The 27,746-nt window shown below is 34.5% G+C and overlaps 4 protein-coding genes across 10 annotated transcripts; 2 read left to right on the forward strand and 2 right to left on the reverse strand.

The window, feature by feature from the left end:
* Positions 1-269: 269 nt before the first annotated feature.
* Positions 270-4,526, reverse strand: LOC110635069 (amino acid permease 6). The gene is made up of 7 exons (XM_021784263.2): positions 3,748-4,526; positions 3,286-3,519; positions 3,111-3,204; positions 2,803-3,017; positions 2,161-2,303; positions 922-1,146; positions 270-828 (listed from the first exon to the last, which is right to left on the reverse strand). The coding sequence occupies exons 1-7, from the start codon at positions 3,860-3,862 to the stop codon at positions 403-405; spliced, it is 1,452 nt and encodes a 483-aa protein (XP_021639955.2). The 5' UTR covers positions 3,863-4,526; the 3' UTR covers positions 270-402.
* A 3,464-nt stretch (positions 4,527-7,990) lies between these two features.
* LOC110635076 (uncharacterized) lies at positions 7,991-17,470 on the forward strand. Of its 6 annotated transcripts, none has more exons than XM_021784272.2 (17): positions 7,993-8,167; positions 8,786-9,181; positions 9,290-9,375; positions 10,478-10,632; positions 11,487-11,551; positions 11,999-12,184; positions 12,279-12,333; positions 12,952-13,197; positions 13,296-13,429; positions 14,046-14,235; positions 14,357-14,416; positions 14,503-14,757; positions 15,774-16,032; positions 16,113-16,318; positions 16,614-16,661; positions 16,934-17,187; positions 17,281-17,470. In XM_021784272.2, exons 2-17 carry the CDS (start codon positions 9,111-9,113, stop codon positions 17,345-17,347), a joined length of 2,337 nt encoding a protein of 778 aa, XP_021639964.2. In that variant the 5' UTR covers positions 7,993-8,167; positions 8,786-9,110; the 3' UTR covers positions 17,348-17,470. The 6 variants fall into 6 exon arrangements, 4 of the variants coding, with proteins under 4 accessions (XP_021639964.2, XP_021639963.2, XP_021639966.2 ...); XM_021784271.2 differs by having other exon boundaries at positions 7,994-8,167; positions 16,611-16,661; XR_002491108.2 differs by lacking the exons at positions 16,934-17,187; positions 17,281-17,470 and having other exon boundaries at positions 7,991-8,167; positions 16,175-16,318; positions 16,611-16,661.
* A 1,985-nt stretch (positions 17,471-19,455) lies between these two features.
* Positions 19,456-24,572, forward strand: LOC110635071 (xylulose kinase 2). Of its 2 annotated transcripts, XM_021784265.2 has the most exons (11): positions 19,456-19,670; positions 19,889-20,543; positions 20,643-20,731; positions 21,215-21,279; positions 22,069-22,124; positions 22,839-22,959; positions 23,035-23,109; positions 23,193-23,246; positions 23,656-23,750; positions 23,829-24,003; positions 24,197-24,572. In XM_021784265.2, exons 1-11 carry the CDS (start codon positions 19,612-19,614, stop codon positions 24,427-24,429), a joined length of 1,677 nt encoding a protein of 558 aa, XP_021639957.2. In that variant the 5' UTR covers positions 19,456-19,611; the 3' UTR covers positions 24,430-24,572. The 2 variants fall into 2 exon arrangements, with proteins under 2 accessions (XP_021639957.2, XP_057986916.1); XM_058130933.1 differs by having other exon boundaries at positions 23,829-24,572.
* Positions 24,573-25,425: 853 nt separating this feature from the next.
* LOC110635074 (tubulin alpha-2 chain) lies at positions 25,426-27,746 on the reverse strand. Its single transcript, XM_021784267.2, has 4 exons — positions 27,496-27,746; positions 26,795-27,029; positions 26,334-26,704; positions 25,426-26,221 (listed from the first exon to the last, which is right to left on the reverse strand). Exons 1-4 carry the CDS (start codon positions 27,586-27,588, stop codon positions 25,565-25,567), a joined length of 1,356 nt encoding a protein of 451 aa, XP_021639959.1. The 5' UTR covers positions 27,589-27,746; the 3' UTR covers positions 25,426-25,564.

Raw genomic sequence — 27,746 nt, forward strand, 5'->3', positions numbered from 1 at the left:
ACATTATCCTTTAAATCATACACTGAGGGTAGCAAGGTTTGTTATGAAAAGGGAAAAAATCACAGGAAAAAAGAGTAACAAGGTGAATCAAATGAATTATTTGGCGGCCTCAGAGATTATTTTTGCTTAATTACCAATTCATGGTAGGTTTAATATTTCCATGCAAATTAAGGTTTATCACCTGTTAGACATTTCCATCAGGTCATTGTTACCTGTTTTCTGAACAAAGTTGCGTAGTTTTTGATGAAGTGATGGGGCTTTTGGCAAAATGAAGAAAGCAGGCTTTTTATATTAGTTTTTAATTGATAGAGGAGTACAGGCAATTGGATACTGATGAAAATACAGGATTAATTTTATCTGATATCGAAAATTTTGAACTTCTTGTTGAGTAAATTTAAGGGATTATTGCTCAGATTGGAAGGGCTTGTAGGTCTTGAGAGAGTTCATCAGACCTTCAACTGATCCAGCTGCAGCAACAAGTGATACCAACAAGCAGGCGAAACTCAATATTTTCAGCCATGTCCATGTGAAGGAGAACTTTGGCATTCTTGTGCGTGCAATGTACATTTCTATTGGAAAATATACTGTCAATGGCCAGAAAGCAGCTGCTCCGATAAGACCCAAGAAGTCGTTGAAGAATGGGAATATCATGGCTAAGACAGCAGTCAGTATAACGTATAGAGTCCTCCACGCTAATCTGAACAAGTTGAGGTAATACACACCATAAAATGGAATATTAATGGCGTGTTCTCTTGTTATGAACTTGTTCTCTGGCCACCTTTGATGGCAGTTCCTCTCCCCAAAACTGAAGATTGGCTGGCAGAAAACCTGGTAGGCATTTGAATCATTTTAGAGTGACCATCAAAGTAGTGGGTATTGAACTATTGATTAGAATATGTGTCCTTAGAGATCCTTACATACCTGGTAGGCACCGATGAGGTGAACGGCAATGCACACATTGGCAAAGTCGATCAGCCAAAAAGGTTCATAGAATCCGAAGCCTGTGAGGAAATTGCCAGGAGCATCATTTCCAAATGCTGCATAACCAACGCAACCGCATAGGACATAGAACAGGGTGGTTGTCAGGATGCCAACAAAGGATGCCTTCTTCATAGCTTTATTCTCAGGACTTGATTTGATGGTATCCTGCAATTCATGTCTTTGTCAGCTTAACTGAGCATTGTTAATTGAATTTTCTCACTGTTAACCCCTGTCGTAACATGTACTATACTAGATTATTAACGTGTAAATGTTGACACTCGGAGATAAATAAATGGGTAAATCAATTCATCGGCAAGGGTGTTCCCTAGATGAGACAAACTTCTAATAGGGCATACAATGATTAGTTGCTGAGGAGATGATGAAAGATAGAGACAGGTAGAAAGGGTACAAGGTGGGCTTTTCACCTCTTTCCCAAAAGGCAATTGCATTCATTGGCCCAAAATTAGGTGTGGTCCACCCTTCCCTGAATATGGTCCATAAAGAATATCTAGAAGACCGGAACCAGTTAACTACACTGCAAGTCTGCAAGTAAACCAACCCTAAAAGGAGAAAGAGTCTCCCTCAGTTCATTCGTCCCAAGCTTTTCTTTATGAAAATTTTGGAGTCTACGGCTGCATTGGTCCTTATCAGAACAGTGTAGCCACTCGAGTAACGAGAAATGACACACACTGGTCTAGAAATCCAGAGGGCAGAAAATCAATGATCAGATATGCAACTTGCAATTTAATCACTGGCCTGATGGGACCAGGACCCCTCAGACTCAGAAAGGCCATAAGCTCTGTTAGGCGCACTCAAATACTGCCACTGTTTCTGCGATATGCATAGATGTGGGTCCATGATTTTATAAATTTGATTTGTCAACCTCACCAAGATAATGTAATTTATCCTAATGTATTCTAAAACAACTGCTATTTTTTGAAGTCTTTACTCTATAGCAAAAATTCTCCCAAGTCTGAGCCCTGAAGCCCAAGCCAACATCCAGCTGAAAATATACTTGAAATCTAGGGCATAGCAGCAAAGATTGCCAACATTTTAATCCGGCACACATTTCAATTTTTAAGTATATACTAGTGCGTGTGTGTGTATATATAATATTTGGTCCAGTCCATATGCAGCATGACATGAGGTAAATTAAGATGAGGGTATTGATTGGCTTGCCTGTATCTCGATGAGAACAGTAGAGAAAGCAAAAGCAAAAGCAATGTCCCCGATTGCTTGGAATGCCTTCCACACCTTCTGTGCTGCTGTGACGTCCACCCCAACTATAGTTCCTGTTAAGCTTGTCCTTGAATGTCCCCCACCTATTCCACATTCGTGAATCACATATTTTACATTAGCTCAAATTAGGGAAATTTGAGCAATAATCATTCAAATTGAATTTGATAATAGGAAATTCTTATTTAAACCTGATTCATTATGAATCTAAGATATAAATATGTAAAATTCATATTATTGAATTCATGATAAAAGAGGTTTGGACAAGAAAAATCATTGATAATATTAGAGTTATTTTCATAATTATACATGCATTAATCAATAATAATGTTGTTTAGGTATTCAAAAAGCTCATACACATATTCAAATCGATGTGAGATCTCAAAAAACCATTCCATTAGTCGGTCAGTGATGTTTAATGGGTCTGTTTGACAGTTATGTAGTAACAACTGCTGCTTACAAACTGATGATGCATGCATAATGAATACACTAGACAACAACTATCTTTAATGGGTTTGTTTCATGAGTACGTAATGATTAAGTTCAAAACACACAGTTCTCTTTTTAATAATTTAATTTAATTACCTGCTACTTTTGCTATGGATAGTCCGAGACCTATTGAAGAATAGGCGAAAGACATCACAGCTGCAAGAACTGAGAGCCATGAGAGCTTGTGAAAGTTTGGTATTTGGCTCAGGATGATTTGGATGCAAGCAAAGATAATCATGTAGGTGTAGTTTGATATATGGCACTTGTCTTGATGTCCATGCTTGTGGAAACAGTTTGACCTCTTTACAGCCCTGACAAATTAATAAATTAACAAGTAAATATTAGAGTCCAGAAAAATAAATAAAAATTAACTATTAGATTTTTTTTTTTTTTTAATTACTTACACCATGCTAATGGATGCTGTAATAGTGTAGCCAATTGTGACTCCTACCAGGTTCGCATACTGAGCCAACCCACAAAGGAAAACTCTCCGGCCTCCTGGTATGCAAAGTTAAACAATTTGGCTAATGAATTATCAGCTATTTTATAAGGGATTCATCTGAATTGTATAGCACTCACCTAAGTTGGCTCTCACAGCATCCATGTAGGTGTAGTTTCTTTTGCCAGTGACTGGATCAGGCGACCTGTAGGAATCGGCAAGAAGAGTGGAAGTGAAAAGGGTTATGAAAGAGAACGCCATGAGAATAACCGGCCCAGCCACCCATCCCAACTGGGCTATGGCCCATGCTAGAGACAGCACTCCTGACCCAATCACAGCGGTGATGATATGAGCACTCGCAGTTAACCATGTCCCTTCAAGAACAAGAAGATGAAGGACCCCATCAATATGGAAATGACATTGTGATAGAAGAAAAAGGGAAAATTCAGGAATCTATAGTCATGTTAAAGAAGAAAGAAAGAAAAAAAAAAACTGGAGAAATGGAGATATATATATATATATATATATATATATATATATATATATATATATATATATATATATATATATATATATATATATATATATATATATATATGTACCAGTTCTTTTAGCTCGACCGTCATCATCCTGGTTCTTGTGAGTTCCACCGTTTTCATATCCTTCTAGGTCTGCCTGTTCCAAGTACATGCTGCTATGTTTCATCTCTTTAGCCATCTCTGTCTGTCTCTCTCTCTCTTTCTCTCTGGGTTATGTACGTGTGTGTTTATCGCAAGTTGGGACGGTTGAACTACGAGGGACAAGACGCTGAAATAGAGAGGTGTAATTAATGGCTAGTTAAATCAAAATAATTAATGGAAGTGGCGACTACCAAAGTAGTCAACCAGCAGTGTTTCTGCCGTGAGTGTATCAAGCAAAAAAAGGGCTGTTAGTTAAGTATATTAAATGAACTTTCTGAGCTACAAGCTGAAGTGTTTATAGAGGAACCTATAGAAGGGATGGTTGGCTTTGTAGGAATAATGACACAAGGGTTCTCTGCACCATTGATGGTGGTGGTGGAAGGGGGTGAGGAGATGATGAGAGGGTGTGGTCTTTACTTAAACCCTGCAAGGGTCCCCACTACGTCTTTGCGTATTTGGGTTATCGACCATCCAAATTAATAACAATTAATCTTTTATATCGTAACCATTCATTGTGAAATTTTTTACAAGAAATCTCTTCTAGTTTGCCCCAACAACACCGGTCTTTCTCCCTAATTTTGCTTAGTCGGTTCCTTTTTTTCATATGAGACTAATATAAACCAGAAAGATCGACCAAGTGTCGCTTGGAGACTCGTAAAACTACTTTCAAAACCTTGGCATGGGCAATAATTTCACTGACCTCATCAACTCTTTTTTTTTTTTTTTTTGAATTGCAAATTGCATTACATGGCCACTCGGGCAGACCTCGTCAACCTCTTTGTTATTTTGGTTTTCCCATCTCGAAGCAAAACCATCAGAAAGGTCGACAGTTGTGACGGAAGTTGGGGATTGCAAAGCTTTTTACCTTTTCCTTTTCCTTTACTTCACTGCAGTAAATCGTTGTTTCTTTCTCAATTTCTTTTTTCTTCTGGTGTTCAGAGAAACAGTTAGAAAAGTAGGCCCGTGAACGAATAATGTCCATTTTTTTTTTCCCTTCCACTTACAGTGCAAGATAAAGAGCATTATAGTCCCTAGGAAAAGAAAAAGATAATGATGATCAGTCCACATTTACGATCTGTGGACTTTTCTTGGCATTTTTTTCAAGGTCAACACTGCATTATTAGTGGTTTTGGTGCGTTATAACAGGACCCATTCCTTTTATTTATGCAAATTTATACTGCCGAGTCAGAAGCTGAAAAAAAAAAAAAACAATTTTAAGAATATTTGGGTGTATACGTTTAATTAATTTATAAATATTATATTATATAAAATCACAATTTTTTGCTGATGTGTAGTGAATTAATAATTTGAGAAATTTATGAGAAATAAAACACATGCATTAAATATATGAAAGACAAAACATATTATTATTTTATTAAACAATAATCAACACCACTTAATTAGTGATTAACGTGTGAACATAAGTTGTCATTTAATGCGTCTTCAAGCAGATACGTGTCTGCAAAATGGATGAGGATGCTGGGCCTAAAGACCACATGAGATCTGGGAAATAGTAATCAGCAGAGAAAAAGACAGCCCGCCATTGAAGACTTTGTATGTATAGAAACACATTCTTCATTTGCCAACTTCATCTTCTCCACACACTTCACCAACTTTCAAAGACGTAATATCACTCAATGCATTCCTTGTTCTTGTAGGTGGGTAACAATGCCACAGCCTTTGAGCCACCAGGGGCTCTCACCGCAGTAGGAGAAATTCTATTATATTCATCAACACGGTGTCGTCAAAAACTAGTGTTCTTTCACTTGAACTTTGATATTGACGAGTCTACCATATGGAGCCAATTTTTTTGCAACCATCCATATAGTGGCAAACTTGGATTTGAATTCATTGAATTCAATTTTTTACCCCAAAATTAAAATAAATTGTACACAGAATTCTATTTGGACCTGGCAAACACGAGTTTTACTAGTTGGACCATTATATTTTACATGTGGGGATGACAATAAAAATTAAAATTTTTAGTTTTAATCCCTCAAAATTACTAGAATTGACAATAATTTCAATTGTGTTTCTATAAAAATTATTAAATTTTAATTTATTTTATAAAACTCATTAAATTTTAATTTAATTTCATAAAATTGATTATAATAAAAATTTAAAATTTTTAAATTAATTTACTGATCTTTTAATTATTTTATAAATAAAATTATATTATTTTATTAATTTTTTAAAAAAATTAAATAAAAAGCATCCAACTACTCCCTTGCCATCAAACTCTTACAATTTCTCCATGTATTTTCTACAACAGTCACTAAAAGTGTTAATTTATAATGGTCAATAAATTATCCCTAATAATTTAATAAAAATAAAATAAATTTGTGGCAATTTAATGATGAATATTAAAATTTAAATTTCATCAATAATAAAAAAAAATAATGATTATTTGGAATTTAAATTTTCAGGAAAAAAAAATCAATTATTGTATGTACCATATGGCATGGTACTGTGGTGTCAACATGCTTAGAATTATTGTAGGTTCTTTGGAGAAACGTCAAAGGTCTAAGAATATAATGAAAGAAATTACAACAAATAGAACCCCATTGAGAGTGCCAATGAAAGAAAGAAAGAGAGAAAGAGACATTGATTTCAACTTAGAATAAGTAATTCATGATTTTCCTTAAAGGGTGAATTGAAATTAGACTAGTTGTCTACAGTTCCAATCGATTATAGTTTGATTTCATTTTGATTCAATTTCAATTTTAATTCTAATTTTTGATAATTTTAATTTCAATTCAGACACAGTTTAATTCACAATACATCTTAAAAAATTATTATCATTTTAAAAAAATTATAATTTAAATTAGGCTGAAATTGATGATTCAAAATTTTGGTATAATTTTCAATAAAAATTTTAGATAGTGATAGAAATTGACCCTTATAATTGGTCAAATTTTAATTAAAATGTTTAAATTATTGATTTAAGTCGATTTCAATTTCGATTCAATTTGAGGTTTAAATCAGCCCTTGAGCCGGTCTAAATGATATACGTGTATATAAATGATAAATGACACTAAATGTGGAAAACCATTATTGTTTAAGTCGATCGAAGCAACCCCATTAGTCTCATTTTCTTGAAAATGAAATGGAACCAAAGTTAGAGAATATCTTATCACTACCATTTTATGGTCTTACAAAGAAATGGACAAGTCCTCCATGGGTCCTTTCCAAAGGGTACGTGCCCGCCTCACTTGGATTGTGACTGCAAAATTTTTTAAGTCACAGGTTTACCTCGAGCCCATCCCTAACCTTATATGAACACATAAATAAAAATTTCATGTATATATTATTATCACCACCAAACATGAGACAACTTGTTTATTTTCTTGATTTTTTTTTTAAATTTTCTTCTAAAGGGACCACCGTTTTTGTAGTTGTTCTTCTCATTTTGATGAATTTTTCAATGACTTTGCTTTCTTTTTAATATATATATTTTTTTTTCTTGTGAATTATTGATTGATATTTTTGATTTCTTCTTTATGTCGCCCTTAGTTTCAATCTAATCACAACTTGGCTTTAGATGATTGAACGTGACTTGAGATTACTATTGAACCAAATTAATTGTGGTTTCTTTCTTTTGAAAATTAATCAAACCTCAAATTTTAGCGAAAATGAAGTTTTAAAGGCAAATATTCTCTTGAAAAGCAGCAATAATACGTTATATGTATGGGGGAACTTTGAACAAGTGACAATAATTGATGGTCCTCCTTCATCCTCGTTGAACCTTCACCATAATTAATTTCAATTAAAAAATATATATAATAATCTTAATTTCGAGATTTGACATTTTTTTTAATTTCTTTTTTTATAATTTTATATGATATAATATAATTGAGGCATAAAATTATGCTTAATGCCTTCGTCATCATATATTGATAATTAATTATAATATATTAAATTTAATTTTAAATTATTTTTTAATATTCTCTAATAAATAAATTTAAGAAATCTAACAGACTTAAATGTATTGGGTTTAGAGCTAAATCCCATCCTAGTGTATGAGGCCCAGCATTCCCACCGAGTAAACCGAGTGAGTAAGAAATCCAATGGGCCGGGAAGAGGCTTCAATGTGAGCCCAAAAATTGATACAAAAGGTCCGGAACCCGACCCAACAGCCACCTGGTTTCTGTTTTCTAACCGTTTCGATTCTCATTTTGGCGCAAAACATACAAAAGGCTGGAAGGAAACAGAGCTATCGACGGATGAATACGAGCTCCAGATGTGTCTTTTTTTTTTTCTAAACAATAGGCAGAAAGAAAATGCAAACCCTAGATGAGTGCCTAAATCCTTTATTCACAGAGAATTTGTAGATCTAAACAAGGTTATTTGTTTTCTATTTTTTTTTTCCATTTTTTTATTTTGGTTAATTCCTGCAAAATTATTACATTGCACATATTTAATGATAGAAATGTATAATTTCTGAGAATTGAAGCAATGTTTCTTAAACGTTCCCTGAATCGAAAAGTTCAATTTTATATTGATTCGCTTGTCTTGCATTACATTGGATTGATTGCAAATGTAAGAAGGCTCAAATGTACAGAAAATACTCGCCGTTGATGGGATCGAATTGTGTCCATCAAATCCTTTTCCAATGTGATTCTGCGGACATAATTGATCTTGAATGGGGGGGGATAGCCGCTAAAACATTTTTTTTGAGTTGAATGATGCTGCTGAAAGTTGATTATCCAATTGATAAGCTTTGTGGTGTTTTTATGGTTGAATGATCATTTGGGCTTTTGTATATTTGTTGGCATTAACTATTCTGAATAAGGTTAAGGATGTGTAACATAAACAGCCAACAAATGATATATGCGCCCTTTTCACACAATGAACTTTGTGATCACGGTTTTTGTTTACCTTAGCTTTTGATATTCTTTTCATCCCATATGAAATTCTTTTGCTTCAATATCACCTTTTTTTTTTTTTAATTCCTTTGCAGCTGTCAAGCATCATGGTTGCTAAAGAGGAAGAATGTGGGAGTACGATGGTAGAAAAGTGGAGGTTTTCCAAAGAACAATAACCACTGAGAGATTTTGTGGTTTTCCATGTGATTATTGAGTGCTTTTATATGAAATAAGCTTCATGAAAGTTGTATTATAGAAGAGGTCTTAGGCTTGAAAATTTTACTTGAAAAAACAGGAATGCGAATTTTGGTGATTTTTTTGATATCTAATGTTTTAAAGCATTTGGGATGGTATAATGTGGACTAGAGAATAAGTTGCCCCGATGCAAGGTCATAATTGCCTATAATTAAGCCGTTTGTCATGTGGGACACTGTGCAACAAATTGCCATTTACATCCATAGATTTCACAACCTTGACCTTTTTCAGCAAGGGTATGTGCATCTTAGTTGATCATTACCTGTGAATTTTTTTTTTCCTTTGTTCCCCCTCTTTTAATTTATATAGTTCTCTGATGCTGAACTTTTATTCCCTTTCTTTAGGTTCTATCAAATTAAGGTCAGTGTGAGATGGGAAAACAGTGATTATACTTCTTTGGGAATTCCTTCTAGGGTTGTTCAATATGAAGGTGATTTCTTTCTTTCTTTTCCTTTAATTATTATTTTTGGAGAATAATAATAATAATGAAAAACCCTCTTTTTTGTTCGTTTCAAGGTTAAAATAAATAATTTACATGAAACTTAATTGCAACTTATTTGCAAGTATTTGACATTACAACAGCTCCTTTGGAGACTTAAAACATGATTGTGGTTTATAAAATTCAGGACTTGATCTATGGTATGAATATTGCTTCATTGCACTCTTATGTGTAGAATAATCTGAAAAGCTTGTAACCTTGCCGAAGTGATCTTGCTGCTGATATCTATGATGCTGTTGAAACCTTGACATTTTGTATTTAAGTATCCAGTCTTCTTGTTAGATTTTTTACTACCAAAATAAATGTTTAATATTGTTTTGATTTGAGAATATGGATCTTTCTTCTTCTTCTTTAGCTTTCTATAATGAGTTTTATCATGGTTTGGCTGGATTAGCTGAATGATAAAGATTTTATCAGGTTGTTTTTGTTTGCTATATAAACAAAGTTTCCCGTGTTCTATTTTCAATTTCAGAGTATGATTGAAGATTTAGGCCCACCACATTCCTGGGATGTAGTTCCAAAGTGTCAGCATTCTCATAGAATTATCATGTTTACTGGCATGGTTCTAAAGGCAACATTTGTCACAGTAAACTTTTTTTTTTTCTTTTTTTAAGAAGAGTGTGAGCAGACAATTAAATTTTATGATTGTTTAAGGGAGTTTATTAGAAGGCCTGTTGAGCCTTGGACTACATGATGTGGGAGGCCCTTCCATCCTGTAGATTCCCCCCAACCCCAATGCAATGAGATTTGAACTTTAGATTTTGGAGGTGTCCATTGGAGACTAAACATTCAGTAGAATTACCATCTAGATTCTTACATTCTGAAGTGACCTTGGGAACTTGGAGAAAGAGCTGTTTATGATGCCTATACTCAGGCTTAATTTTGTACTTCGCTTTTGTTACTGTTCATGTTTTATAAACACTTTGCTTCACTTAATCATAGGTCTTTTTTTTTTCCTTTCCTTTCTTTCATGCTTGATGTTTATGGGACAATATGAAAGTGAAGAAAATGCTGAATTTTGTGTGACCTTCAGCTAATGATTTGGGTTCTGACAACATTAATGGGGCATGGAGAATCAATGATACAGACAATAGTTTCTTAACACAGCCTTTTCGGATTAAATATGCAAGGCAAGATATTTGTTTATCTGTCATGGTCTTGTTCAATCTCTCTCTCAGTAAATATAAGGTAATCATCTCTCTCTCTCTCTCTCTCTCTCTCTTTGTGTGTTTGTGTGTGTGTGTTTGTGCGAGCATGCATGTCATTGTTTGCAAACTTCGGTTGACTTGCATGTAATTTTCATTTCCACTGATGCTAAGTACTGCACTTTTAGGATTTTAGAGATGGTAGAACTTAGCTTTGGAAAAATGTTTTAGTCCAACAATTTTGGAAGCTAAAAATATTGGTCCCTCTTGATTCTCTCATATAACACCAGCCCGCCCTTAACTAGACTTTTAATGAGAATACTTTTATGTCTTTGGTGTTTAATTGCTTCTAACTTATTGGCATGTACCCTTGCTCAAGCTTGTGGGTGGTGTTGATGACTTCTGTAATGTGCCATTGCTATAATGATTCTCATAGTCTTACACTGTTATCCCTTTTGGTAAATTGGAATAAGCACTCTGTGGGCTCTTTGGCAAGCAAAGATTGTGATTTTGTACTACTTACTAAATTAAAAAATTCTGGAAGGAGTGGAGGTGGTCAAAGAGCGATGATTTTGTATTGTGTGTGCAATCATTTGGAGTACTTGCTTATAGAGTAATGTTAGAAATAAGGAACAGTAATTGCATTTGCTGTTGTTATGAGGCTGATTTGCTTTCTTAGCTTTTCTTCAGGTTTCAGCTTCTAGTCATATGGAAGGGCTATTGCCTTCAACATTCAATGTGGTTGAAGGGTTTTACCTTGTTAATTTTACTGTTGTCCTTTTCCTACTATTAAGAGGATTAATTTTACTCTTTATTGCGATTGTCTTCTTTCTTATCTCTAATAAAATCTCTATTTTCATATAAAAATTATTTGTGCTGATGCCTTACAATTTACAGGTTCCCTCCACATCTGCTGTTATTTTGAAATTTGAGCTTATGCAAGCTCCCATAACAGAGAATATGTGAGTTAAGAATAACTTTTATTTGGTAATTGTGTGATTAAATATTTCTTTTTCTCTCTTTCCCAGCATGCTTTATCTTGGGAAAAATGAAATTTTGTTTCATTCCTAAAATGTATTTTCTAAAAAAGATACATATAGCCAACCCTAACTAGTTTGGGATTAAGGCTTAATTGTTGTCCTAAAATGTTCTAAAAATTTTGGTTTTATTAGAAAATAAATCCAATAATAAGAAAGTGCACTTGATTTATAAATGAATTTTGCTTCGCACTAGGAAAAAAAAACTAATTACAAAAAGAAGTAAACTTTTGCTTTTCATAAAAGTAAACTTTTGCTTTTCATAAAAGATTTCTTTTTACTTTTAAAATATTGCATTTTGTTAAAAAAGAGAGACTACCAGATGAACCCTCTAATTGGGCATTACCACTGATTTTATTACACTCCATGCAGATTTGAGTTGCTAGCATATCTGGATGATGCTTCTGTTGCAGTCCATGAATTTCGAATTCCTCCTAAAGCTCTTTTGGGATTGCATTCATACTGCCCTATTCATTTTGATATGTTTCATGCTGTGCTAGTTGAAGCAAGCGTTCATGTTAGTCTATTGAAAGCTGGTTCTCTCACGCAGATATCCAGGTTGGTCTGATTTCTACCATCTAAATGTATAAACTGCTTTTGATGATGTCAACTGTGGTTTGTTAAAGTAACTTGCTCTATTGGATCATTGCAGTGGTCCCTGCCACCTTGAAGATGTTGCTGGTGAAAGTGTTGATAGGTCCAATCAAGTATGCTTAGAAAATCTTTACATGTGGTTGTTTCCACATTTTTATATTTTATTGACTGCATTTTGTTTCTGGTGAATCTGTAAGCTTATGATAAAAATATTCTTGAATTTACATGCTCATATGTGTGTGCATTTTTCATTTCTTTCAGTGCGTGCATGCAAATTTGTCCTATTTTTCTGTTGTACTGATATATCACTGCATAAGAAGTATTTTTATTAGAGTAACTTCCATTTCAAGCTTCCAATAAATTTCACGTTAATAATTTCTTAATGTGATGGAGTACTTGCATAACTCTTATTTTCTGTTGACAAATACCCTTTGCTTTTGCTTTTTCCGAAGGTCCATAATATCAGTGTCAAGGGGGAAGCATCTTTTGAATTTTAAAAATGATATGCCAGTGAACACCACAAGGATGATCAACTGCATCTGACATGTCAGAATATAACACAATTCTTTGTGAAGTCTACTTTTTGTGGACAATAATTGATTAAATATTTTTCTACGTTATCTCATAAAATATGGAGGGTATAGTTTTTCATATTTATTTAGCTTTTGCGACCAAGAGTTCCTTAAAACTTGTTTTCCATGTGTTGAAATTATAATTTTGTGATTGATTAGGCATTGGGTCCAGTGAACCTTGTAGGCATGAACCAGATCATGCTTGTTAAATCACTGTTGGTTGCGCGTGACACTTTACTTGAAGAGCTGCAAAGACTTAGTGAAGCTGTTGACCAAGTAATTGACTTGACTGATTTCATGTCCAAAATGAATGATATGAATATGTTTGATTCTATCCTGAAGGCAGATCTGGGCACTGCATATGGTGAAGTTGGGGGGCAAGGCATTCTTCAAAATGGTCTTGAGGTCCTTGCTTCATTTGCATAGCACATGATTCTTGATTATGTTTTCAAGTCCATGTGGTATTTTATTTTCTGTATTATTTTCTTATCTTCTTGAACCAGAAAGCAAATGGAACTCTAGATCTCCAAAGTGATAGGCTGCCCTACTTTTTACCAAAGGATGCTGTGGTGAACATTTTTCAGTTGCTGGGTGCTCAATTATCATACTTGTGGAGCACTTTTTTGCAGTTTCACAGGTTTGCTTTTGCTCTAGTTCATCACAATCAGCAGCATCTTTTAGTTTCATAAAAATGAGCCAGGTAATTTAGAAAGTAATTATATTCATACATGCTAGTAATATAATTTTGTTAATTGAAAGCTGGCAACAACATAAATTTGTGTTGTTTGAAAATATTTTATTAATTATATGGAACTTTATAATAGACAAGCAAGTAAAAATAATTAATTATTATTATTAAAATTCTCATTTGTTGTGGCTACTCTACAAAATTGGTCAATAGTAATTTAAAGGCTACGTGCTAATTTGCTTTGATGATTTTGTTCATTCTGTATTAGTTTTAGCTTGCTGTTATGCTGTTTCTGGCGTTGATTTTGGGTTAGATCTAATGTTTCTATTTCATGGTAACCAGATTACATTTGGTTTAAGTATTCTTGGTCATGCTTAACACCTTAACATTCTCCAACGCACCATGACACTTGGCATATTGAACTTGACATAACCTACTTGGAACATCCTTCAAAATGGACTCGGTTGATGTTCATATCCTTGGCTGCAGCAAATAAATGAGGTGTTTAACTGCTGTTGACATAGTTATTTTTCTGCACTCTGCTGGCCTTGTTACTTCATTCCAGGGCAAACAACACAGAGATACTGGAATTTCTGCATGATGCATGGGCTAAGGATCGCAGAGCTGAGTGGTCAATATGGATGGTGTACTCTAAGGTTGAGATGCCTCATCATTACATAAGTAGTGGAAATAATGATTCTTCCCACCATGTTGTTGATAAAAGAGGTTCTAGTTTCTGGAATTTAGCTGATGAAGTAAATGCCCTTGTTCTTCAAGCTTCTTGTTGGTTTGTTTTATGTAGAATTTTAGTCTTGGTTTGGATTTTCAATCATAGAATAATTCTTCTTTTCTTGGTCTTCAATTTTTTATCTACAGACTGCCCAGATTGTTGCTACACGTGCTGAGCTTCATCGGCAAAGTATTGCCCAAATGAGGGTGAATTATTACTCCCACATTGATTGATTTGTCGTCTTCGTCTTCCTTGTACACTGTTCTACAGAGCAGGTTTTGTTTCCTTGCAGATTAATACTCGGTCAATTCAAGACATGCATATATTTGGAGATCCTCTGCGAATCCCTATTATATTTGTGGAGCGTGTCATAAATTCACCGCGGCGTACTTTTAGTGAAAATTCTTACTTTAGAAATTTAGATCTGATAGATTCGCTTGGCTTACTCACTGGACCTTGCACAGAGGCTTTAAAGAAGCTTCCTGGTGGTACCTCGCATAAAAAAGCCCGTGTGTTGAAGATTGGTGTCTTTGTGCATGGGTTTCAGGCAAGTCTTTTCTATACTTTTTATTGAATGCTTAAATTGCATATCTTTTTTCCTTTTGGTTTGGTTCCTCTATGTGTGTGTGTGTGCACGTGTTTTCTTTGGTCTGCTCCTTTTCTTTCAAGAGCAAATTTAACAGTGGAACCAGGGCAGTCTGTATACGGTGCATTTGGTGCTATATTTGTGGCTGTTTTACAAACAATGGTACTTTAGTTGACCTTATATAATGTACCTGAATTTTTTTACTGATATGAGAAGAATGCTGTGTTTCGTTGGTTTGTTGATCAAATTGGATTTTTATTATTGACTACTCCGAGAAGCTGCTGATTTTTTTTTTCTCACTTGCAAATAACTAATAAACATGCCATCTGACATTTTGAAATATTTGTAAAATGAGCTTCCATACCTTATTGTTTAGAAAGATTTGACCAAATTTTTCTAAATTGGAAGTTCTGATGTTGTCAAAATGGGATGTTATATGGAATGTGTCTGAAATTTTTGTTTAGTGACACTGGATCAAATTATCCTTTCTGGGTGCAGAGAGCTGCATCATTTTCCATGGAAGCATCTTAAATAACCCTGAATAAGGTTCTCTTTTAACTGTTAGCTGAAGCAAAATTAAGTTAAAGAGGCTACAGTGTTCTCTTTAAATATTTGATAATTTTAATAACAACTTTTCCATTCATGCAGTTTGAGGTTCAAGTGTAGTGCTTTTTGGTGATAACTAAGGGACTGAACTTCTTCTCATGTGCAGAATATGAAATATAGTTGAGTTGTTTTGGGAGGCTTCAGGCTTATTACCATTATTCACTTTCATTTTTTTTTCATGGCTCCGTGCATAGATGTTGAGTTGTACGTTTTGGAAATTCAATTCTTTATGTTTTCGGGGCCATAATTTCTAATTTTGTTTCCCTTGTGTTTTCTGCTGCCAACCAATATTTCTTCTGTGTTTGAACTGTACTATAAGTTAAGCTTGTATCAGTAGATTAATTTTGTTTGTTGCAACTCCAACAAATTAGGGACATCATCTGGATTTACGACTTATACGAAATCAGTGGCTTTTGATAGAGCCCAAGACGGAAGTTCTCATGTCAGAGGCAAATGAAGACAAAACATCAGGAGACTTCAGAGAAATGGGACTAAGGCTGGCTGAGGAAGTGATCACTTTTCTTCAAAGGAAATTGGACAAATTTTCAAGATCTGGTGGTCCGAGGGATATTAAACTTAGCTTTGTTGGCCATTCTATTGGAAATGTCATTATAAGATCAGCATTAGCAGGTACACATTCATCACATTAGGATGCCACGTGTATCTATTGTTGGTAATCTTACACTAGATATTTATTTATGTCATCACAGAGAGCATTATGGAACCATTCCGAAGATACCTTTACACATATGTTTCTGTATCTGGTCCACAGTTGGGATATCTTTACAGTTCGAACTCTTTATTTAACTCTGGAATGTGGTTTATGAAGAAGTTCAAGGGAACACACTGCATTCATCAGCTCACTTTCACAGATGATTCAAATCTCCAAAATACTTTCTTCTACAAACTTTGTAAGGTACTGAAATTATATATTTTGTCCATCAATCTTGACTAGGATGAGTTTCAGTCATCTTTTGCATTGGGTTTTTCTTGAACTGGAGAGAGAGAGAGAGAGGGATGGCAAATAAGGTGTTTACTTATTCTATACCTAAATCAAGAAACCATGGCCTGACTTTTCTCTCTTATTTGCATTTTGAGAAAATAAATGTAATGATGATTCCACGAGACAGACACAATTTGTCTGGAAAAGGAAGGCAAATGCTAATATCTACTTTTTTACTAAAATTTTATGTCTTTTGTTCTTTCAGCAGAAGACACTGGAGAATTTCAGGCACATAATACTAATTTCTTCACCGCAGGTATTTCTTCAGCATCCTATTTCCCAAATTTGCAAAGGAATTTTACTTTTTTGAAATTCTTGCAAATGTTTACAAAATCATTTCTATTTGCCAGCAGTTTTTAACTGTTAACCAATAATCTCTCTTACTGCGTAGTTCTAGTTTGAGCAATTTGGAGGTTTCATTGGATATATTCCTTTTGTTGGATAGTGATAAAACAAACTGGAAGATGTAAAGAAGGGTGTTTTTTTTTATCTAATCATATACTTATTAGGTAATTATATTTTTCTCAGGACGGTTATGTGCCATATCATTCTGCAAGAATCGAATTATGCCGGGCTGCTTCCTTGGATTACTCAAAAAAAGGCAGAATATTCCTGGAGATGCTGAATAATTGCATGGATCAGATACGAGCCCCAACATCACAGCAACGGGTGTTCATGCGCTGTGATGTCAACTTCGATACCTCCTCCTACGGCAGGAATTTGAACGCATTCATTGGACGGACTGCTCACATTGAGTTCCTGGAGTCTGATATTTTTGCAAGGTTCATCATGTGGTCTTTCCAAGAATTCTTTCGTTGATAAGAATGGTAAACTGTGGTATCCGCCATCTGAGCTTGGCTAACCTGTTTTGACAGGTTGTCTCACTCTTTAATTCTTGGCAATGTAGTTCAGAAATGTTGGGATCTGAATGTCTATGTCTAAGTCTAACAAATGGAAGCCACATTTACATTCTTTTTCGGAGGTGGTTGTATGCGTGGAATTTGTTGGCCCCGGCCACTGAGAATTATTGTGTTGAAGGTAATTATTGGCATCTTATGTGGATTATATTTCTGCCACAAGCCACTCCGACGTCGAATGTATTGTATATTTTTCAAGCGTTTGATCGGGCTCAGATCCAAGCCATAAGAGGATTATCGGAAACTGGAACCGGAGGTTTTCATACTTTCAGCAGTAGTTTTGTACCTATTTTCTAGGTTGGTTACTTCATGCTTATGCTAAGATGACAGCAGATCGAAGGGTGGAGCACAGTTATTTATCCTTACTGTATCATCCTAATCTGAAAATACGTTCACCGTATATATATATATATATATATATATATAATTTTTTTTTGTCAGAGATATATTTGTTGTGGGAGCTCGAGCCCGGAACATTCTACAGGATGGGCGATATTTTGACCACTAGGCTAAGTTTGGGTTAACGTATATATTTTGAAAGTTTGTGATTGAGAGAATTGTTATTGAATATATTAATCTCTTAGCATAAATTTTACATTTCATTTTATAATTTCAGCAGTTTATTTCTTAATTTTGATTATCATAATCTCCGCAGGATAGCACTGTTTTTTTTTTTTAATTTTTTTGAAACGGGATAAGAATTGATTCAAATCTTATCAAATGCAATCCTCTATTTTAAAAAGAAGATAAAAAATTCAAACGCTTGGTCCAATTATGGCCAACTCTTTCAGTATCAATTATGTAAATAATCATTCCAAAAAAAAATTATGTAAATAATCTATTACATTAATATCAATTATATCTTATTGGGTAATAAAAAAAGTATATCTTATTGGACTAATAAATGTCTTTCCAAATAGTAAAAAGAATATCGATAATATATTTTTTACATAATTAAAATAAATCGATATTTACAATAAAAAATGATTTTTAATTACTATACCTTTAAATCCCCAACAATTGAACCAGATGGGGTATCATACATTTAACTGATTTTGATTTTGCCTAAGAATTTTGTTGGGATTTGAATTTTGAGGAAATTAGTTATTGATTTACTTGTAATTTCACCACGAAGATCACGGCCTTCAGAAGGTTCCGGATTACTACTTTATAATTCTGGATTAATTTTTATAAATGAAATTTTATTTTATTAATAATTTTTATTAAACGAATTATAATAGGTGCAAATTTGCATCATTAAATGAAAATTTATCATTTTTTATATTAATAAATATATTAAATAATTTTTAATGAGAATAATTTAGAAATATAAATTATTTAAATTCAAGTGAACAATATGAGTGAAAGATATGCTAGAAGAAAATCAAATAAAATTTATTATTTAATTATATTAATTATATTTTACTAATCTATATAAAAAAAAAGTAAATTTATCGTTATGGCAGAGAGAGAACTCCTTACATCTTATAAAAATAAATTATTTTACTTAATCTATAAAAATTAATTTATAAATATTTAAAATTTTAAATAATTACGTGTTTGATTAAAATATTTATAAATGATAAATAAATAGTTAATATATTTAATAAAAAATAATTTATAAATATATTTATTATTAAAATATTAAATAAAATTTATAATAAAAATTTAAAAATTAAATAAAAATAATATAATAAAATATTTGATCTAATTATTTTATAAACGTATTACTTATAATCACTAAAATGAAAAGTTATATCTCTAATTTATTTTTTAATTTATAAATTTAATTAATAAATTTAAAAATTATTATAAATAAATAAATTAACATATATTTAAAATTTATAAACTAATTTAATCAAACATCCCCTTAATTTTCTTTGTTATTATTATTTTCAAAATAATAATTTATTTACAAACTTCCTAACCTACTTAATAGTAATTTACTTCCATTGCTCTCGGCTTTTGCTTCTTAATGAAATGCCTTTTATTCTTAAAAAAAAAAAAAAATCTACCTATTTAATATAGATTAAAAAAACTAAAATTTATCAATTTCAAAAGTAATTTAATAATATAAAATTAAAAAAAAAAAGTGAGATATTGAAGGCACCGTTCATGAGGATTAAGCGCTCTTACTCATCAGTGATCAGGATCTTATCCAACTTAATCTCTTGTCGTTATCCATAATTATATATTAATCACTTTGCTTCTCCCTATTAACACATCGCCAAATTCCTGTAACTTCTTATCTTAAAAGTTGAATTCGTCTGAGCTCGGTGTTTTTGACCAATGGAGAATTCATCTCTTCCTCAAGACTCCGTATTTCTTGGATTCGACAGCTCTACTCAGTAAGTTTCTCCTTCTGTACTGTTAATCTATGCACTAAATCGAAGCAACCCAGATAGCTAAGTTCAGTTCGTGGTCATTGTTGGTTCATGGTTTCTTGTTTTTTACTCAGAATTCTCAAATTTTCAATGGTCGACCAGTTAATTTAATAGAATTATTTTTCTTCCCTGTTGTTTCGTGAGAACTGCTTTGACAATTCTGAAACTTTGATCGCTTCAAGGTCCTTGAAGGCAACTGTTCTGGATTCCAATCTCAACATTGTCAAATCAGAGCTAGTTCATTTTGACTCCGATTTGCCCCATTATAAGACCAAAGACGGAGTCTATAGAGACCCCTCTGATAATGGCAGAATTGTTTCACCCACTCTTATGTGGGTGGAAGCTCTTGATCTCGTTCTTCAGAGGCTCTTGAAATCTGGTTTTGATTTTGGGAAAATTGCTGCTGTTTCTGGTAGCGGACAGCAACACGGTAGTGTTTATTGGAAGAAAGGCAGTTCTGCAATATTATCATCGTTGGACTCCGGTAAGCCATTGGTGGATCAATTAGGCAATGCCTTTTCCATCAAGGAATCGCCAATATGGATGGATAGCAGCACCACTAAGCAATGTAGGGAGATAGAGAAAGCTGTTGGTGGACCATTGGAGCTCTCCGAACTTACTGGCTCTCGCGCTTATGAAAGATTCACAGGACCACAGATTAGGAAGATTTATCAGTCACAGCCTGAAGCTTATAATGATACTGAGAGGATTTCGCTTGTTAGCTCATTTATGGCATCCCTTTTTATTGGAGCATATGCTTGCATTGATCACACTGATGGCTCTGGGATGAATTTAATGGATATTAAGCAGAAAGTCTGGTCTGAAATAGCTTTAGAGGTTTGTCTGCTGTATGTTTATATTTACGTTTTATGGTTGCTAAACTTAACTCTGCATGTTAGGATGTTGTTTATGTATTCTGAATTTTTACAATTGTAGGCCACAGCACCAGGGTTAAAGGAAAAAGTTGGAAAATTGGCCCCTGCCTATGATGTTGCTGGTCATATTGCTTCCTATTTTGTGGACAGGTTAGTAGCATTGTATTTCCTGTATGCTGCAAATTAGCTGTTCCCATTAGATGTAATATATACTGAAACCAAGGAACCATGTATCAATAAAAGCAAAATAGTTAAAAATGAAAATGCAACTTTAGCCCCTTAGCAAAACTTCTGTATCTGATGAATTTAGTTACTTTCACCATGCTGGGGACTTGTTCCTGAACTCTGTTAATTGTTTCTGACAGTCCTTAACAGGACATTAAATAAGCGGTTTACACCATGTACACTTTGCTATGTGTTATGTGTAAGACGTGAATGCTTGTGCAGTTATATGCTGTAATGACTTCATGAATATGTTTGTGGCTATTTCTTCAATTAGCTGATAAACTTTTGGGTGCACTAAGAAAGTTTATTTGTCCTGCTGTTCTGTCCATGTATGCTCATTAAGTCTGGTTGTTTAGTGGATTGACTTTGGCACCTTGAAAACTTCGTTTTTCATCAATTATATTGCAGGTATAAATTTAATAAAAAATGTTTGGTTGTTCAGTGGTCTGGGGACAATCCCAACAGTTTAGCAGGTCAGTGCTTTCCCCATGTGCACCTTTTTCGTTGTTTAACTATTGTCTGTGGCTTCCCTTTTCCCTGTTAATTAAGAATACAGCATATTCATAATTTCAAGGATGATGAACTTATTGGAACTTGTTCAAAGCATGTACATGAGATGCTTCTTTTTTTCCCCCAGTTTTCAAGAGTTACCATGTTTTTTTAGTTGAGTTTGCGTTAGTAAGTTGGGTTGTCTCAGCAGTGATCTAATGAGAACCTTGCAAGAATTTGATTAAAATGCTATAACACTAATGCTTTCAATGAAATTCAAATCTTATTCAAAGTAAAATTGAAGTACTTAATATTATTCTTGTGTCTTTCACATTGAGTTTAGCTTCTGACGGGCAAAGACTACATTTAAAAATTAAAAAAAAAATCAATAAATTTTATTTTCAAGTGTTCTTCTGTTTAATAGAGAATTCAAAAAATAAAAATTATTGCTTCGTTAATAACAGTTGTCCAACTGCAATTGTAAAAGGGTCTTTATATAGCACCTTTTACTGTAATGGTAGTTTAGAAAACAAATTCAAAACCAATAAACAAGCCAGTAACCATTTCTTTTCTGTTTAAACAATGAATAGCTGTAGATTTTATAGAAGATTATAAAAGTTTGCCACTAATCAACATATTTTCAGTTGAAAATCAAAATATTGATTTATTATCCAATTCAAGTCATATTGCATGCTATGTGCCTTGGATTCAGAAGTATACATCTTTTTATTTCTCTTCTTGATCATTGTTTAATCAAAAACTTGAAACTGCAGGTTTAACTCTTAGCATTCCAGGGGATCTGGCAATTAGCCTCGGCACAAGTGATACTGTGAGTTGGCATATAAAAATACTTCCTCCACTTTAGACTGGCTAGTTTATTGAACCTAATTAAGCTTGTTTGCTAATTTATTAAACTTTTCTGATTTCATTATCTCTGTGTGTGTGTGTGTGTGTGTATGTTACTTCCCCACCCCCTTGTCTTTGCCATAACTCCATGGATTTATAGGGCTGCCCCAACCGGCTTTGTGTTAAGTATCAGCCTGACTCAATCCCTGAATGCAGAGATTATATAGAAACTTGAGAAAAGAGTGGATGAGAGAAGAAAGAGAGTATATAAGAAAATAATAGAACTTAGAGAAGAGAAGTAATCTGTTATTGATTCAATAGAAGAATGAAAGAATGAATGCAGTTGAGGATCTCCCCTTCATACAACAGAAGCGTAACTGCATCTTAACAGCTCTCTAACAAACTAACCAATTCAGTTATACTAATACACTCCCAATCCGACCTTATAACTATTTTTCCTGCTCCTTCTATAATATGCAACACTTTGCTTCTCTAACTGCTTTTATGAGCTATGTTATGAATTATTCACATTTGTTCCGGCATAGATAATCTTCTTGGGGCACTCATGCCCATGCTTTGATGTTACATATTGGGTTGAGCAAAAATGTTGATTTTTACTTATTAGATAAAAGTTAGTCATATTGTTAGATTGTTTCAAACTTTTTAGACTAGTAACGTTCTCATACTTGTCATATAGGTTTTTGGGATTGCTACTGATCCTCAACCTAGATTAGAAGGGCATGTTTTACCTAATCCTGTGGATACAGAAGGTTACATGGTAATGTTATGTTACAAAAATGGGTCTCTGACTCGTGAAGGTACTAATCTCATGCAACAGATGTTCTAGTGATGCCATTTATTAGTCCTTTAATCTGACAACAATTTTGAACTAGATATTCGTAATCACTGTGCTGAGAAATCTTGGGAAATCTTCAACAAGTTTCTGGAGCAAACTCCACCTCTTAATGGTTTGTCTACATGCATTGTTGTTAATCTTTCTTGATATGATTTGTTTCTGTTTGCTGTTAACTCATTCTAGATTCTGCAACAGATGGGAAGATTGGCTTCTACTACAAGGACCATGAAATTCTTCCTCCTCTTCCAGGTCAGTCCTTGGATTTTTTACCCTATTGTATTTGATAATTTCTTTTTCCATTTCAAGTATTGAGGCCAGGCATTTGCATTGCATTGACTTTCTGAATTTCAACTTCTTTCTGCCTGGCTTCACTGCCTCAATTTATCCACCGCAGCATATATGCGTGGCACTGGAACTCGTCAATTAGGGATTTCTGTTTCATACAAAAACAGAGGCCAACAGAGGAGTTAATATATAGCCTGTTCAATCTGAGTATATAAAGGAACTATTTCACACCTTTCATATTTTATATGTCCTATAGTAATTTGCTATAACCATTATGTCTGCGTGTCCCTTTTTTTATCCTTTTGTATTGATTTTGTCCATTTATTGTGTAAAAAGAGCCTCAAATTAACTAATAATTATTTCTGCAACCAAGTTGGCCTCCATCGCTACGAACTCCAAAATTTTAAGGGTGACAGTCTGGAGGGAGTGAATGAACAAGAGGTGCAGGAATTTGATCCTGCTTCTGAGGTTGGTACTAAAAATAGCAAAATTTGCCACATGCAAATGTTATACTGCAAGACTTTTCATAAAAATTTTCATTTTCAGGTCCGAGCATTGATTGAGGGCCAGTTCCTCTCAATGCGAGCTCATGCTGAAAGATTTGGCATGCCCTCCCCTCCAAAACGAATAATAGCCACTGGTGGAGCATCAGCAAACCATAGCATTTTGAATTCAGTAGCATCAATATTTGGCTGTGATGTCTATACTGTTCAAAGACCTGGTATGCAGTATCATGTTGGAACTAATTTTCCACTATGCCAAATATGTGGTCTGAAAAGAAATTCAGGAACTTTTCAGGGTCCAAATCATTTTTTTATTGTTTTGCTGTTCAATTCTTCAAATGGATTTGTTTTGCTCTACGAAGCTCCTCCACAGTATTATCTGATAAAGAAGCCCTGTTTCTTGCTTGGCAGATTCTGCGTCCCTGGGAGCTGCATTAAGAGCTGCTCATGGTTGGCTGTGCAACAAAAAGGGTAGTTTTGTGCCAATTGCATGCTTATACAAGGACAAGTTGGAGAAGTCAGCTTTCAGCTGCAAGCTTTCAGTTAGTGCTGGGAATCAAGAATTGACTTCTAAATATGCTTTATTGATGAAGAAGAGAATGGAAATAGAAAATCACCTCGTCCAAAAGCTAGGACGGTGGTAGAAGTGGGGAGGTCTCGCACATCGTCTTTGGAAACGTTTAACAATTTGCGGGAAAAAAAAATTATTATATTACCTTTGGTAGAAATTCTTGATAATTACATGATTATCCATTACATATCAATAAGAAGGATTTTGTTCTTGCAAGTTTTCGTGATGGGTGTTAGGCGTGTAATTAGTATGTTTGTATTTTTTTTTTTTTTCCCCTTGCATTTTTTTTCCCTTGCAAAGTATACGAGTTCGTAAGTTAAAACTTCAAAGTAAACTTCATTGAATTTTATGTCATGATTAGCATATATCAATTGAAAAAAAGAAGGAACTTATCAAGCAAACTTGCATCAATGACCATCGAAGACGACGTGTAGTTTAGCTGGAAACAGAAGATACATCATTCTCGGAATGAAATTCCATGTGCCTGCGTCTAAAATTTTAAATTTAATTAAAAATTTCTTAATTACCCATATTGAATTTGAAAGAAAAATAATAATGAAAGATCGAAATTTGCCTATGCATTAAGGGTCTGCTAAATTTGCAGGTTTTGGCAGTTTCTTGTTTTTCAGCATATAGGTAGATTAGTTGACTTGACTAGCAAGCAAAATTAGTTTGATATGTATTTCTCAAGTCTAGTTTAGTCGGGAGATTAACTTGAAGAAACTTTAAATTTTTGGGAAATGTGAAAATTTAATTTATTTAATTGACATTTTATTTCAACTTTTTAACTTTTTAAAAAATAAAGAAAAATACTACCTTTGCTTCCCGGTTCTCAGGAAGCAACTTGCTTCTGCGAAAGTAAATTATTTCTTTCCTCTAAGTAAAGAATTTGAACCAAAAAAGGTAGAAATTACTAATTCCTAATTCTTACAACTCTTTGTTTTTGAATCTTTATAAAACCCTCGCTCTAATTACTAATCAGAGCTACTGCGCTGCAGACTGGGTATTTAATTTCACTTCATTCTCTGTTCTTAGAATGTGTTTAGTAGAAAATTAAAAAAAGACCAAATGGCAGGAAGAAGCAAATGGATATGAAAATGATTACAAATGAAAGAAATCACCAACAATTTAAACCTCAATTCTAGCAATCTGGCTCAAAAACAAACCATAATAACAGAAATAGCCATATAATCACAGAAAACCCTCAATCAATACTCATCTCCTTCGTCACCGTCATCCCCTTCAGCAGATTCGGCACCAACCTCCTCATAATCCTTCTCCAGAGCAGCAAGATCCTCACGAGCCTCAGAGAACTCTCCTTCTTCCATGCCCTCACCAACATACCAGTGCACAAAGGCACGCTTGGCATACATGAGATCAAACTTGTGATCAATGCGTCCGAAGACTTCTGCAACACTTGTGGAATTGGAGATCATGCAAACAGCCCTCTGCACCTTGGCAAGGTCACCTCCAGGAACAACAGTTGGTGGTTGGTAGTTAATGCCACACTTGAATCCAGTAGGGCACCAATCAACAAACTGGATTGTGCGCTTGGTCTTGATGGTGGCAACAGCTGCATTCACATCCTTGGGCACAACATCACCCCTGTACATTAGGCAGCAAGCCATGTACTTGCCATGGCGCGGGTCACACTTGGCCATCATGGATGAAGGCTCAAAAGCGCTATTGGTGATCTCAGCCACTGAAAGTTGCTCGTGATATGCCTTCTCTGCTGAGATTACAGGGGCATACGAGGAAAGCATGAAATGGATCCTGGGATAGGGAACCAGGTTGGTCTGGAACTCTGTTACATCCACGTTAAGAGCCCCATCAAACCTCAAAGAGGCAGTGAGGGATGAGATCACCTGAGAAATACAAGCCATCAATAGTCAATGACAACAGTTTGCACAGGCCTGCAGTTGTCAGAATTTAATGAACATGAGAAAGGGGTGTTTCCCATGACAAGAATCAATGTACCTGAGAAACAAGGCGGTTAAGATTGGTGTAAGTTGGACGCTCAATGTCAAGAGAGCGCCTGCATATGTCATAGATTGCCTCATTGTCAAGGAGCACGGCCACATCTGTGTGCTCAAGGAGTGAGTGAGTTGAAAGGACGCTGTTATATGGCTCTACAACAGATGTGGAAACCTGAGGCGAGGGATAAACAGTGAAACCAAGCTTTGATTTTTTGCCATAGTCAACAGAGAGACGCTCCAAGAGAAGTGATCCCAGTCCAGAACCAGTACCACCTCCAACAGCATTGAACACCAAAAATCCTTGGAGGCCAGTACAGTTGTCAGCAAGCTTTCTGATACGGTCCAAGCAGAGATCAACAATCTCCTTCCCAACTGCCCAAATACAAACACAATTATAAGCAAATGCCCAAAATAAATGTAAAAAAAAAGTAATAAGTAGAAATAAAGGGTGTTAATCATTACTGGTATAGTGGCCACGTGCAAAGTTGTTGGCAGCGTCTTCTTTCCCGCTGATGAGTTGCTCAGGGTGGAAGAGCTGGCGATAAGCTCCAGTACGCACTTCATCAATAACAGTGGGCTCAAGATCAACAAACACTGCACGAGGGACGTGCTTCCCTGCACCAGTTTCACTGAAAAAGGTGTTAAAAGCATCGTCCCCTCCCCCGACAGTCTTATCACTCGGCATCTTGCCATCAGGCTGAGAGAACAGAGGATTTCATCAATGCAACATAAGATATATCTCAAAAGAGATCCAAAGTGCTCATAATATAAAAAAAAAAAGACTGAGAATGAAGGGAGAGAATCAAATTACGTAAACAACCAGAAAAAAAAAATCAAGAGATCAATTAATTTCAGTTCATATAATCAACAAAAAGAAACGTCTAGCAAATCCCAAATCACTGAAATCTTTTGGATTAAAGGAAGAAAAGAGAGAGAGAGAGAGAGAGAGAGAGAGAGAGAGAGAGAGAGAGAAATGGATCTGCATAAATAAATGTTAACAAAGGTAAATATCTAATCAGATATAAATTTCTCTTCCAAAACCCTAGATCTAGAGGAATATCCACCAAAATCTCAAGAAACAAACAGAAGGAAAATGAGAGAGGCAGGGATCCCACCAAAATTTCAAGAAACAAACAGATTGAAAATGAGAAAGGGAGGGTTACCTGAATGCCATGCTCGAGGCAGTAAAGTTCCCAGCAAGCATTTCCGACCTGAATACCGGCCTGACCAATGTGAATCGAAATGCACTCTCTCATTTTCTTTTTCTTCTCTGATTCAGAAAACCACAGAAAATTCAAGAAAAATGCTAAAGAAAGATTTGAAGATAGAGAATTCGAAACTTAACGCTAAAAATCGGCGTTTATGAAGACGCCTTCCAGAGGTGAGAATTTCAGGTCTCCGGTTTCTGGGTTTT

This window comes from Hevea brasiliensis, chromosome 12 (assembly GCF_030052815.1).
Source record: "Hevea brasiliensis isolate MT/VB/25A 57/8 chromosome 12, ASM3005281v1, whole genome shotgun sequence".
Classification (NCBI taxonomy): Eukaryota; Viridiplantae; Streptophyta; class Magnoliopsida; order Malpighiales; family Euphorbiaceae; genus Hevea; species Hevea brasiliensis.